The sequence below is a fragment of the Nannospalax galili genome, unplaced genomic scaffold (genome assembly GCF_000622305.1).
Source record: "Nannospalax galili isolate Female #2095 unplaced genomic scaffold, S.galili_v1.0 scaffold1832, whole genome shotgun sequence".
Taxonomy (NCBI): Eukaryota; Metazoa; Chordata; class Mammalia; order Rodentia; family Spalacidae; genus Nannospalax; species Nannospalax galili.
In genome coordinates, this window is record NW_008331832.1 from 83,799 (window position 1) to 97,834 (window position 14,036).

Here is a 14,036-nt window from a genome sequence, read left to right on the forward strand (position 1 = left end):
GCCATTTGTTGTAGTTCACAGGATTCATAGCTGGGTAAGGATAACGATTAGTTTTTCCTTCCAGCAGCATGTGTAGCACCTTCCAGCACTTTGAAAGCTAAGCAGTAGAGATAAGGCTCTGACAGCACCAGCTTGATTTCTTCTTGTTTTTTCCATAGCTCATGTTTGTAGCGTCTTCAGTAATAGGATCCTGCCATCAAGTTCTGGTAGGTAACCAAGAGGAGAGGCAATTGTCATTATTGTTTGAGGGTCTATGGGATCCTTCAACAGGACTCCTATAGCGCAAGTCCAACAACTGACAAATGGGTCCACATGAAACTAAAAAGCTTCTGTACATCAAAAGACACCAGAATTCCAATGAAGAGGCAACTTACAGAATGAGTGAAACTCTTTACCAACTATACCTCTGACAAAGGGTTAGTATCTAGAATATACAAAGGACTCAGAAAACTAAACATCAAAAAACAAGCAACCCAATTTCAAAATGGGGCAAGGAGTTCTCTAAAAGTGAAACACAGATGGCTGGGAAATACTTTTTAAAAATTCAACTTCTTTAGTCATCAGGGAAATGAAGATTTAAACCACTTTGAGATTTTGAAATTTTAGAATGGAAAAATTTTAAAAAGACAAATACTGGTGAGTATATGAAGAAAGGGGAACTCTCATTCACTGCTCGTGGCAATGCAAACTGGAAGAGCCACTATGGAAATCAGTGTGGAGATTCCTCAAAAAGCTTGAAATTGATCTACCACATGATCCAGCCATACTGCTCTTAGGCATATACCCTGAAGACTCTATACTCTATTACAGAAATACCTGTTCATCCATGTTCATTGCTTCCCTTTCCACAATAGCCAAAAATTGTAAACAACCTAGATGTCCATCAACTGATAAATGGAAAATGAAGGTATGGTATATATCTATATGAAATATTATTCAGCTCTTAAAATTAAAATGACGGGTCCCCTGCCAGCCTTTACCCAGGCAGGCTCCAATTCCTTCACCTCAGATCCCTAGACTAGCTTCCTAACCCAAACTAGCTAAACACCCTACCATAGATTGTTAACCCCCTACTCAGGTGGTCCCTCCACTGCCATTTTCCCTGGGTCCCTGATCAGGTGGACAGACCTGCCCAGCCTGGACTCAGGTAAGTCAGATCCCACCTACTGTGTCTTTATTTGCCCATCCTGTCCCCTGCCAGCCTTTACCCAGCAGACCATACTTCCTTCACCTCAGATTCCTGGACTAACTTCCAATCCCAGACTAGCCAAACACTCTAGCATAGACTCCATTGGCTCCTGATCTGGCTGACACAGACCAGTCCTACTAACCAGACCAGCCTACCCTCTATCTCGTCTCACCATCTACCCAGACCATTCTACTACCCTGCAAGAACCTGAAACATGCACCAATTTATTTTCCATACCCGAACAAAAAAAACAAGGAACGTAAACAATATTAACAAAACAAAAATTAAATTAAACGAAAGCAGAATGGTATATGAAGATGATGACAACAAACTGAAGCAAGTAGAGAAAGACCCCGCAAGGGAACAGGGACCCTGACAGACACTAGTTCCCTCAGTGTCTAAATCTTTGGAATTCTCTTCACAGCAACTTTGATGTCCTTGTTTTTGAGACTGCAAATAACGGAATTCAGCTTGAGCACCACCAAAGTTTAAAATACTGAGAAAATTTTTCCCTGGCCCGCAGATTCAGTAGATGATAGCTTGATATAAGTAAGGAACCCATATCCATAGAATAGACCAACAAGTACTCATAGACTTTGACAAGCCTTTAGTTGATGACATGTGACTAATATTTAAGATGATCAAAGCATAAGTGTTTAAATTATGAATCTAGATATACTAACTACTGTACTAACAACAACAGAAGTCACAAGCTCATTGGCATAGGTGCTGCTGCAGGAAACAGGAAGTGGGCGAAAACATCACACATGTAGTGCTGATGATATCAGAATGACAAAAGCTGAGTCTGAGCAGATGCCCAGTGTGGGCCATGGTATTAGCAAACACCATCAAGTGTGAACCAAATATCAGCAAAGAACAGATCCCAGGAGACACATTGACCGACTGCCAAATGGCCACATAGAAATCATAGACCATAGCTATTAGCACATAACATTCGGAACCACAAAACAAACAGATGGAAAAGAGGTGACTCATACCTCCTGTAAAATAGATGGTGTTCTCTGAAACAAAACTCATCAGCATATGGGGGACACAGACAAATGAACAACAGAAGTCAATGAGGGACAGGATTAAAGAGAAAAAAGTACATGAGAGTGTGGTGTGAATTCAAACAAATAAGATTCATTAACCTCAAATTTCCCACCACATGGCTGGATACATTATCAGGAACAAGACAAACAAGGGCAGCTGGAGCTCAGATTGGTCAGTTAATCCTATAAAAATGAACTGAGTCACTGAAGAGTCATTCTCCATAGCAATGGAGATCTGTAGAAACAGAGGTGGCAGATACCATTAATAAAGACTCTTTTCTCTTTGACTTGAGGAAGAGCCAGGACTGGCAGTTTCCAAACTTGGAGTTTTCTCAACATACATACTAAAACATCCAAAGGTCACAACTTCCAGTGGTGATTTCTGAGGAATTCCCATTTGTTTCTTCCCCCACCCCATGATCTGTGTCTCTGTTCAGATAGAATGCTCGTAGGACTTCAACTGTCATCACTTCTGCTTTCTCCTTTGTCTTCATTAAAGATTATGTTTGAAAAGAGCAATAAATTTTATTCACCAGAGCCCATAATGTATATAACTTTGTGTTTAAAGTTAAATTATCAAGATGAAGATGACTCAGTGCACACCTTGGTTGCCCTGGATGCCTTCCTGCTCTTAAAGCACGTATGTCCTTTGTCCTTGGTGTCCTAAAAAGTCCAAGTTTCTGATGATAGAGGAGGTAATAGCCATCAGTTCAGATCTGTCTATGACCCCCTAAAAGATACAATTTCTATTTGAGAATTTCTCTACATTTCCATTGTGCAAAGGAAAATAACAATTTTCAAAATATCAGCTTACTCAAATGAGAATGTATTTCATAGCCTAGATTTATGGGAAATTTTATTAGGATACCAAACTTCTTATGATATCCTTCCAAGTTGCATGATCCCCTTCAAGGTGAAAAGCACAGCTACTGTGCTCACATCAAATTTCTACTTAGTATACAATTTCCCACCAGAGTTAACTAGTTCCCAAATCTCAGCATTGGGTGGTCCCCTTCAGAATTCTCCCCATTATACTGCACAATTCTACAAAAGTAAAGTTGAGGGACATTCTCCCTTGTTATTTCTAGTAACTTCATTTAAGTCCTTGAGATTTGCATTAATAAATATTAGCTCATAAGCTTAACACTATGCAAGATAAATATTGTAACAGAAAGTTTGAAAGATTAGGAATATCAGGCTGGAGAGATGACTCATAACAGGCTAGAGAGATGACTCAGAGGTTAAGAGCACTGGCTCCTCTTGCGGAACACCCAAGTTTGATTTCCAGCACCCACTTGGTGGCTAACAATCATCTGTAACTCCAGTTCCAGGAGATCTGACACCCTCTTCTGACTGCCATGGGCATTGCACAACATGGGTACACTTACACACATGCATTCAATACATTCATACACATAAAATAAATGTAATAAATAAAATATTGTAAAAAGATGTATTTTTGAAACTATAATTTTGTGCATCTTGTTAGAATCTGGTAGTTTTTAAAGTGGGTAAGACTATTTTTTAAATTCAGAACTCGTGCTCTCTAGTATATCTATATACCAAATACTGCTTATACATTACGTGCTACTGTTAGATGGCTCAGCAGGTAGGCACTTGCCACCAAGCCTGATGGCTTGAATGTAATCCCTGGAACCCATGTGGTAGAAGGAGAGAACAGACTCCCAAAAGTGCATAACCTCCACATGCACTCTGAGGCACACACATGCACATAAAATAAATAAATAAATAAATAAATTTTAAAAAAAGAATAGGAATAGGCACTCAAGTCAGAGTATAAATCTATGCTTTTTAATTCCATAATTATGGGATTATAGAAAAGTGGCATAATTTTTCTATTAATTATATCTGTACATTTTTGTGTGTCTTTATAACATGATGTTCATAAAGAAGGTGGAGGTGTGGACCAGTGGCAAAAGTCGTGCCTAGCATACACAAAACCTAGGGTTCAAGACTAGCACCACAAAAAAGATAAAGTAGTGAAATAAAATAACAGAGCTATCTCATTTTTATATGAATTAAAATGAAATGGTTGACATAAAGTATTGGATGTGAGCCTGACATAAAAAGGAACTGGTATTGGGGCTGCAGAGACGGCTCAATGGTGAAGAATGCTGGCTTGCAGAGGACAAGGATTTAGTTCCCAGCACCCGCATGGTGGCAAACAGTTGTCCACAACTCTTGTTCAGGGGAATCTGATGCCTTCTGACCTTGCATGACATGGGTGTACTTACATATATTCAGGGAAGACACTCATACACATAAAATTAAAAAATAAATAAAATTTTTAAAAAGTGGCTGGTAGATGTTAGTACTCCTCCCCCTGCTCCACAATCTTGTTCGTGTAAATAAGCATTCCTTAGCCTTGGCGCTGCTTACGTTTGGATGTGGTCCTGTCTTGGGCTACAGAACCTGACCCTTGGCTATTGCTTGCCAGTACTCCCCTCCCCTCCACCACACATACCAGTGTGACAAAAAAAAAAAAAGCAACGCCTCCATCCTTGTCAAATGTCCTTGGGTAGTACTGGAGCTCAGAAAATGATGCACCAAACTACAGTGCTTTGGTAACCTGAATATTTTTAGCTGAAGGACATTGGAAAGGTTCAGAAAGAAATGTCTCTGAACTTCCTGCTCTTTTTCTCCTTCTCTGATCCTTTCCTCCAACAAGGTAGACTATTCAAATCAAGAGTTTCCTTAAGGTAAGTCATAGAATATAGAATCACTCCCCAGCAAAGTCAGTCATAAAACAGAAATACTGTCCTTCCTAATTCTGTGTCTACATGTGCGAGTCACCAGACCATTAAGAAATTCTCTGATATTCCCTGTCTGACAGCAAATCAACAGGTCTTCAGTCCAGAAATAATCTTGACATATACTCACAAAAGACACAGAAGGGCCAAGAAGAAACAGGCTCACCGGGTTTCCTATTTAAACTTAGTTATCAGATCAGATCTTTTTATCAATTTTCATTCTCCATCATTTCTACCCATCAAAGTAGTTTTCTTTGACCTGAGTCTTCATTCCCAGTGACTCCTATTTCATGCAAAACTTTCTTTACATGAATCTATTATATTTTCCTTTTATTATCTTGTCTTCTGTCACCTGGAATTGGTTCATGGGTATGTGTCCTTATCCCAGCATTTAGGAGGTTGAGACAGGAAATCACAAATTCAAAGATATCAAAAAAAGAAGGAGGGAAAGAAAATGGGGGGGGAGTGAGGAGGGGAAGAAAGAGAAAACAGAGAAACAGAAATGAGGAAAGAAAAGATAATTCATGATCTTCATAGTAGTGGGAGGTAGGTGAAAATCAGCCCTGTCTACCTCTATCATGTCCACCTCTATCATGACAAAATTGCCCATCCTGAGCCACGGGTCTACCTGTACAACCAGGCAGTCATGCTCAAGTTAACACCAACATTTCCTTATCTCATGGTCTTTATCCAGCCTCTAAGACCAAGAACAACCTCCTCCAAAGGTCTGAACTGTCCTCTCACTTGTATACATTTGTAGACTCGTTCCTATGTCTGAGTTACTCTGACAGTTTCTAACTTGATCTCCTACCCACCCACTAGCACTTTTCTTCACATCCCCCACTACCTGTTCCTGTCACATTATAATCAGGAATTCAGTTTTATCAATATTCTTCTTACTGATTCTGACTCTTTGAAAATATTGGAAATTATTCATCCGTCTTATACTAGGGTTGTTTTGATTTTTATAAATCCCAGTGGTTTTTTTTGTTGTTGCTAGTTCTCATACTACTCCATGCCTTTCTCTGTTTACTTCTCAACCTCGCCCTGCTTTTATAAATCTCTTCTTAGCACACTCAGTTGCAGGTATTAAATTCATCTTCTCAAATAAAATTCTCAGTGTATTTTGACTCAATCATATCTTGATAGATTTTCTTCTGTGATACAATTCAAAAATCCTGAACTCTTCCATCATCACTATATTATATTAAGGAGTCCCTTTATCTCTGTCATTACCTAGGTACCTGAGTCACATAATTCCTTATTTCTTGGTGGTTGTTTTTTTCCCTCACTTTTGAACAAGATGATCTTCCTTGGGTTCTTGGAAAGGGTGCATGTAATAGCAGTTCTTAGTCTGAAGCTGTTGTTTTCAGGTGTCAAACTCCTGAAAATTTTTCCTTTATGTACTATATTTTCTCTTGTATTTTTAAATCTCTTTACATTCTAAAATATAAGGTCAAAATTTTGTTCTGAGATGTTTAAAATTGTTTGCCTTTGCCAGGCATGCTGGTACATGCCTTTAATCCCAGCACTCGAGAAGCAGATACAGGTAGATCTCTATAAGATTGAGGCCATCCTGGTCTACATAGCAAGTTCCAAACCAGCTGGGGCTACAGGCAGACACTGTCTCAAAGAAAAGCAGAAAATAAAAAAATGTTTCCCTTGATTTCATTTTTAAAGTCCAATGATATACTATTAATAGGAATGTCAATTAGGTCAGTATTCCAAAATACTAAAGATAGAAGTATCATATAATCCACCTATATCACCCCTTGGTATATACCTGAAGGAATTAAAGTCATATAATAGAGATACCTAGATAGCAACCTTGATCATTGTAGCATTACTCATAATTTTCAAATCATGTAATTAGCCCATAAATGAATGACTGTGTAAAGGAAGCATGGTATATATACACTACAGAGAATTATTCCACCCATAAAGAACAAAGCTGTGTGGTTTCCAAGAAAATGGACTGAACTGCATTTTATAATATCAAGCAAAAGAAGCCAAACTCAGGAAGACAAATATTATTTGTTTTCCTTTATGTGTAGAATCTGAGAAAAAGACATGAAAATAGAAGGAGGGATATGAAGGGATCAGAGGGGGAACCAGTGAGGAAGGACACAAGAAATTGGGAAAAGGAAGAGATAATTATATATGTGTGAAAATGTCAAAATGTAACCCACTGTTCCACAGAGTTAATATGCACAGAAATAGTTCAAGAAAAGCTTTGTCTTTTTATTATTCAAGTTTTACTGTTTCCTTTTCAAAGGAATGTCACCTGCTCAGATTCAATATTATATATATTAGAGGTTCCCTGAGAGTGTGTGACATCGCTTGTCTGAAATTGCCTTTGTGTACCATTCTATTTGTTGTTTCCATAGGAACAGTCAACTGACTGAGAAATAACTACCTTTCACAATTTTGAAGACATTGACAAAATCTGAGCTAAAAACCAATCTCATACTTGGAGGTTTTTACCTACATTTATTTAATATTGGAGTGGAGGGAGGAAGTGCATGCCAGAATGCATGAAGGTAAAGAGGAAAATTTACAGGAGTCTATTCTCTCCTTCCATCATGTGAGTCCTGCCCCTATTTGAATTTTATGAATGCAGTTAAGATTGCTTATGTGTTTCCACTGTTCTAAACATTCACAATATTATAGCCCACGTGTCTACTGTCAGTCATTCTCGGTAACTATGAATCTAAAATTAATTCTTAAAGCACTCTGCTATGCAAAATGGCATGACACAATTGCAGAATTTGCTGTTATACAACTTTGTGCCATGTACATGCAGGGAACCTTAGATTGAAGAGATGGGAATTCAAGCCAAATATGCATAAGTAAAATAGCATATCCCAAAGGCGTGTGACACAGGTGATTTAAAGATGACAATTGATTATGTGACCCTAAGCAGGGTCACCATTTGGAGTCTGTGAGTCTCTTCCCACATTTGTTCAATTTGGTTGACCTGGTTTCAGTCTCAGATGGACTCTCTCATAAAGTGCAAAGAGGACAGATCACTAGAATGTGGAAACGAATCTGTGGTTTCACAAAGAAGATAAAATTAATAAATAATTTTGGCTGAAAGATTAGAGAAAAATGACAATTTCGGTCTCAGATGGACTCTCTCATAAAGTGCAAAGAGGACAGATCACTAGAATATGGAAACGAATCTGTGGTTTCACAAAGAAGGTAAAATTAATAAATAATTTTGGCTGAAAGATTAGAGAAAAATGACAATTTCTGACAAAGCTCATCACTGTGGTTAAGCACGTGCTGCCTGGGTAACACTGTATTATGTGATGTGACAAGACACTGGAAATAAAATCAAGTGTGTTCCCTACCGTAGAAAGGGTCCAGACAACAGAGCAAATGGATATTAATACCACATCATCTATTGCCAATAGTGAATATTTAAAATGAAGAGTTAATTATATAGATATTTCAAGAAGGAGGAGCAAAATAGTAACAATGGGAAAATGCAGATTTGCAATTAGAGAAGACACTTGCCGTCCCTGCGGCTGGCGGAAAACAGAAAAAGTGGCACCACCAGACTGAGATCCGAGAAGAGGGCTGTACACGATTATTCATGTCTGCCATGATTGAAGGGTGAAAGGGCGCCAGAGATGGTGCTTAGACTCTCCAGCAGTGGCTCCATAGAGATTGTTAGAACCACAGTGGGAAGACCAGCAATGAAGTCAAATAAGTGCTACAGTACCTCAACCGGCAAATTCTGGATGAAGCAGTGAGGGTGGATACTGTGGCAGGTTCGGGGCTGCTATCTAGATTCTGTGTGCAAAGCACAGCAGGTGCAGGTAAAGCACATCCACATGTGTATATTAACCATTTCCATGCATTCCTTTAGGATGACTTCAAATCATTGTCCATTTATTAAGTAGCCTTCACGTTGCTGAAAAATATTTTGAGTCTTTAACAATTTCATAAAATGTATTTTGATCACATTCAGACCCCCCTCCTCCATTTCCTCTCAGATCTATCCCACTGTCCACCCTTACAACATGTCCTCTATTTTTCTAAGTCATACTGAGTCTAATTTATGTTCCCCAAATGCTCTTGGGTGTGGATCCATCCCCTGAAGCTTGATCCTACCTTTAAAGAAAACTGAGTCTCCCTCTCCCAGAAGTTAGCTGCTGGTCATGGTGGTGCATGGCTCCCTCTCCCAGAAGTTAACAGTTGTTGGTCATGGTGGTGCATGGCTTTAATACCAGCTCTTGGGAGGCAGAGGAAGGTGGATCTCTTTGAGATCAAGCCCAACCTGGTCTACGTAATGAATTCCAGACCAGCTGGGACTATAGGAAGACCTTGTGTCAGACACATAGACACACTACACACACACACACACACACACACACACACACACACACAGATGTAAATATTTCCAGCCCATAGTTCACTTATAATTTTATTTTACAACTAGATGTTTTCATTTTGATGTTTCTATTCTTAATCCTTTTTGGAATTTTCAAGATTTATTTGACAGATCTCCTAGATTTACTTTATTCGTATTTTAGTCTTTAATTTTTACAATATATAATTGAATTTTTGTGAATTTCATATGATGCATCTTAACCATATTTAGACCTCCAATTTAGTACTTACTAGAAAATCTCTAAGTATTCTGTGATTATACCAACCTACTTTCTGATATTTTTCTTCTAGACAAGTCATAGTTTAAGTTTTTATAAGGTTTTAATCTCTTTTAGAGAAATTTTTGTACATAATGTGAGAAAGAGGTCAAGGTTCACTGTTTTCTGGGGTGGGGGTTGTTTGGTGTTTTTGGTGTTTGGTTTTTGTCTTTTTGAGACAGGGTTGCCCTGTTGCCCCGGTTGGCCTAGAACTCACTATGTAGGCTAAGCTGGGCTTGAACTCACAGAGATCCACCTGCCTCTGCCTCCTGAGCTCCAGAGCACTGGGATTAAAGGTGTGCCCAGCCATTCATTGTGCATCACCACCGTAGACAATTCATTGTTTTCTTGATGATTACACAGTGTTTCCACATCAATTACTTTAAAATATTTCATTCAACAGTGGAATTATTTTGTTTTTGCTCAAAAAGTATCTGACTATGCACTTGAGGCTTTGTTTCTTAATATACTAATCTGTTTGATCAAGTTGTCTAGACAACAAAAGAAATTCATTGAAGTCTCACTGCCTTATACTAGTTGTGAAAAACACTTATCATAAGCCCTCTGCTATGTAAGATTCCCTTACACAGAGATGTCAAGAAGCAATGAGACTCAGGAAACATTTAATGGTAAATGCCTGTCAAAGATATAACAGGAGGGATCAGGAGTCAGTAATAAAAGTTTCTGAACCCTTCCCCAAAAATCTGACATCTAAGAGAAAGATGGAAGGATTGTGGAAAAACCTCAGACTGCGGGACAGTTGTAAAAGGTCTTGAACAGAAGAAATCTCTAAGCAAAGGTTGCTTATCAAAACAAAAAAAAACAAAAAACCTTAGTTAGGCCAAATAGCCAACCCGAGAAATACTGCCCACCGCGTTCAGTCATTGGCTGGAATTTCTCAGCGTGGATCTTTTCTTTGGGCACTTCAGTGCACACAAAGAAGAACCAGCCAGAGGCAGTCAGCGACTGTGCACCTTCAGCTGCTGTTTCTCTTGACAAGGAGTTAAACAGGATAATCTAAGGCCACAGTCCAAAAGATGAACTAAATCCTCAATTGTTTAGAATCATTAGTAGTACTGTGCTGGATAGCTTTAGTGTCATCTTGACACACTTGGGTTGAGGTAGCCTCAACTGGGGAATTGCCTCCATTGGACGGGCCTATGGTCATGTCTGTGGGGCATCTTCTTGATTGTTGAGTGATGTGGGAGGGCCCAGGCCACTGTGGGTGGTGCCATGCTTGGGCAGGTGGGCCTGTGTTGCATAAGAAAGCAAGCTGGGCACGGACCAGGGGAGCAAGCCAGTAAGCAGTGTTCTTCCATGGTCTGTGCTCCAGCTCCTGCATCCAGATTCCTGCCCTGAGTTCCTACCTTGGGCTCCCTGATGAATTGTGACCCAGGAAGTGTAAGCCAAAGAAACCCTTTCCTCCCCAAGTTGATATTGGTCAGAGTATTTTGTCACAGCAATGGAGAAGCAAACTAGAAAAAGTAGAATTTATTATATTTCATTATAATTGAATTATGAGTAAGTTTACTATTGGTTAGCCAAAGAAGATACAATTCAATAATTTGCTTTAACCTCGAATAAATCTGAAACTCTAAATACAGAACTATGAATAGCCTAAGAAGAAACAAAAATTACATGAAACAGCATTTTTGTCAAAAGTATTTTATGGCCTATTCATAATATAGTTTAAATAGGCTAACAAAATATCTGCAGAAATAAAGATTATTATCAAGCACATGTAATTATTTGTGACACACTTCACTAAAGAAGTAAAACATTAAATATTTCTTCTAACTTAATATACAGTGTTTAACTCTTAAGTTTTTATTTAAAAAACACATTTATGGGACTGGAGAGGTGACTCAGCAGTTAAGAGCACTGGCTGTTCTTGCAGAGGACCAAGTTCTGTTCCCAGCACCCACAACCATCTGTAACTCCAGTTCCAGCAAATCTGACATCCTCTTCTGACTTCTGAGGGTATTATACAACATGGGTGCCCTTACATGCATGCAGGCAATACACTCATATACATAAAATTTTTTAAATTTTTGTACAAAAAAACATTTATAATGAGAACTACATGGGTATACTTCAAAGTACTTTATCCCATTTTATGTGGTAATTCATGTAAGTTTTATAATATAACTGACTTCCTCCATTATTAGAATCCAGAGAGAACAAACACAGATGATATAGATGTAGATGTATAGATAAAAATATAGAGGAGAGGGGGGGAGGGAGAGAGATGGGTGTCTTATTCCTGTACAATCCCGTTACTTCCATTCAGGTAATAAATGTGCAGCTACATATGCTCTTTCAGCAATACACTAACCACTCTGATTGAGGTTCTCAGGGGCAGGTGGCCTGTGCTGTAGATGCTGGCATTAGTCAAAGACAACAGCAATCATAAAGCAGACCAAATGGACAAGATTAAGCAACTCTGGTTCTACTTTAAGTTGTGCATAGCTCATATTGAACACTTTTACCCTGCTTATGCCCATAGCAGTTAACAATATTGACAATAATAAAGAAGCTTCTGTAAACACTTCATTGTTTAGCTGAAAAATCTATTATCTGAGCATTTTGTAATAAAGTAAGTGTTCAAATTTTTTCCAAATGAGCACTAGTGGAAAACATCAGGGCACGTGCTGTCCAAGGAACAGGCATTTATTTGTTCCGAAATTTATGAAAGGTGCCAGTGATAAAACAAACCTGAGTAAAGATTAGCTGTAAGAAAAATGAGAGCACAAGTCTCCTGAACCACAGCTATGACGATCAGAGTAACTCATGAATGCGTGAAGAAAACACTCTTTAGATAAAATACCAATAAAAGGTTAAGGTCCTTCAACTTCATTACATGATTACGCTTCTAATTAGAATATGTCTCTCCTCTGAACTTTCCTCAGGGCATTCGACAGTGCCATTTTGACATCTTTGTTCCGCAAACTGTAGATTAGAGGATTGAGCATGGGCACCACATTTGTATAGAAAACAGAAAATATTTTACCCTGGTCCATAGATCCAGATGAATATTTAAGATACATGAATGCAGCTGACCCAAAGAAAAGAGAAATGGCCAGGATGTGAGAGCTACAGGTGCTGAAGGCTTTTATTCTTCCTTGAGTGGATTTAATATGCAGAATACTGGTGAGGATAAAAACATAGGAAATGAGGATGGTAAAACTGGGAACTGTGATATTAATACTTACAACAATGAGAACTACTATCTCATTGACATAGGTGCTGGTGCAAGAAAGTTGGAGGAGGGGGAGTATGTCACACAAGTAGTGGTTGACAACATTGGCATTGCAGAATGTCAGTCGGAGCATACAGCCTGTGTGGGCAGAGGCTCCAGCAAACCCCATCCCATAAGAAGCAAAAGATAATACAGAGCAGACCTGATAGGACATGGTGATTTTATACAGCAATGGCTTGCAGATGGCCACGTAGCGATCATAGGCCATTGAGGTCAACATGTAGCATTCAGAGATGACAAAGAAGAGAAAGAAAAACAACTGAATCATGCACCCCACATAGGAGATGACATTCTTCTCAGAGACAAAGTTCATCAGCATTTTGGGACTAAAGACAGAAGAATAACAGAGATCAATGAAGGAGAGGTTGAAGAGGAAATAGTACATGGGGGTGTGGAGGTGAGAACTGAGAACAATAAGGGTGACCAAGCCAAAGTTTCCCACCACAGTGACGATGTAGACCACTAGAAACAAGTAAAAGAGAAGTAGCTGGAGCTCTGGACGATCTGTCAGACCAGCGAGAACAAACCCAGTCACGAAGGAGCCATTTCCAGTCAGCAAACTCATTGTGGAAAATCTGGGAAGATAGTAGAAACTTTCATTAGTAGACATTCCAGCAATCTGCTTCTAAACTCGTATATACAAGGTGGTGATCAATGGCCAAGTGAAGAAAGCTCTCCTCTGTTTGTATCATTGGCATGAATTGCTATACTCTCCCCTCAAGTCATCAATCACAGTTTTTCTATCTGCTTGAGTTGAGTGTAACAGACCATTTCTTCCCTTACAGAAGAAAGATATTTCATGACTTTGCATACAAGAGATATGTTTCTCAAACCTTACTGTCTTCCATCTGGCCTTTTGCATTCTGGTCCCTACTCATGTTTTCATTGTTCTATTAGACACCTCAGTTCCCCCTTGAAGACCAGTAAGAGAGGAAATTCCCCTACAGAAGAGACAGCTCAGGTATTCTGCCTCCTAGAAGGACATTCCTCCATAAGAGAAGGTATCTGGTATCTTAAGTCTGTAATTAACCACATATCCTAGTACTCTATGCGCTTTTTTCTCTTCTGTTCTATCTAGACAGAGGACAAAGAAAATAAAAATGTGCTTTC

At 38.9% G+C, this 14,036-nt stretch overlaps 1 protein-coding gene and 1 pseudogene across 1 annotated transcript; both read right to left on the reverse strand.

Annotated features, from left to right (window-relative positions):
- Nucleotides 1-1,587: 1,587 nt before the first annotated feature.
- LOC103729020 lies at nt 1,588-8,621 on the reverse strand (annotated as a pseudogene).
- Nucleotides 8,622-12,543: 3,922 nt separating this feature from the next.
- On the reverse strand, nt 12,544-13,536 carry LOC103729008 (olfactory receptor 147-like). The gene has a single exon (XM_008826980.2). The coding sequence runs from the start codon at nt 13,534-13,536 to the stop codon at nt 12,544-12,546; it is 993 nt and encodes a 330-aa protein (XP_008825202.2).
- Between the last annotated feature and the right edge of the window lie 500 nt (nt 13,537-14,036).

Coding starts and splice junctions, on each gene's coding strand:
- LOC103729008 (XM_008826980.2), bottom strand. CDS start 13,536: ATGTCTACTAATGAAAGTTTCTACTATCTTCCCAGATTTTCCACAATG.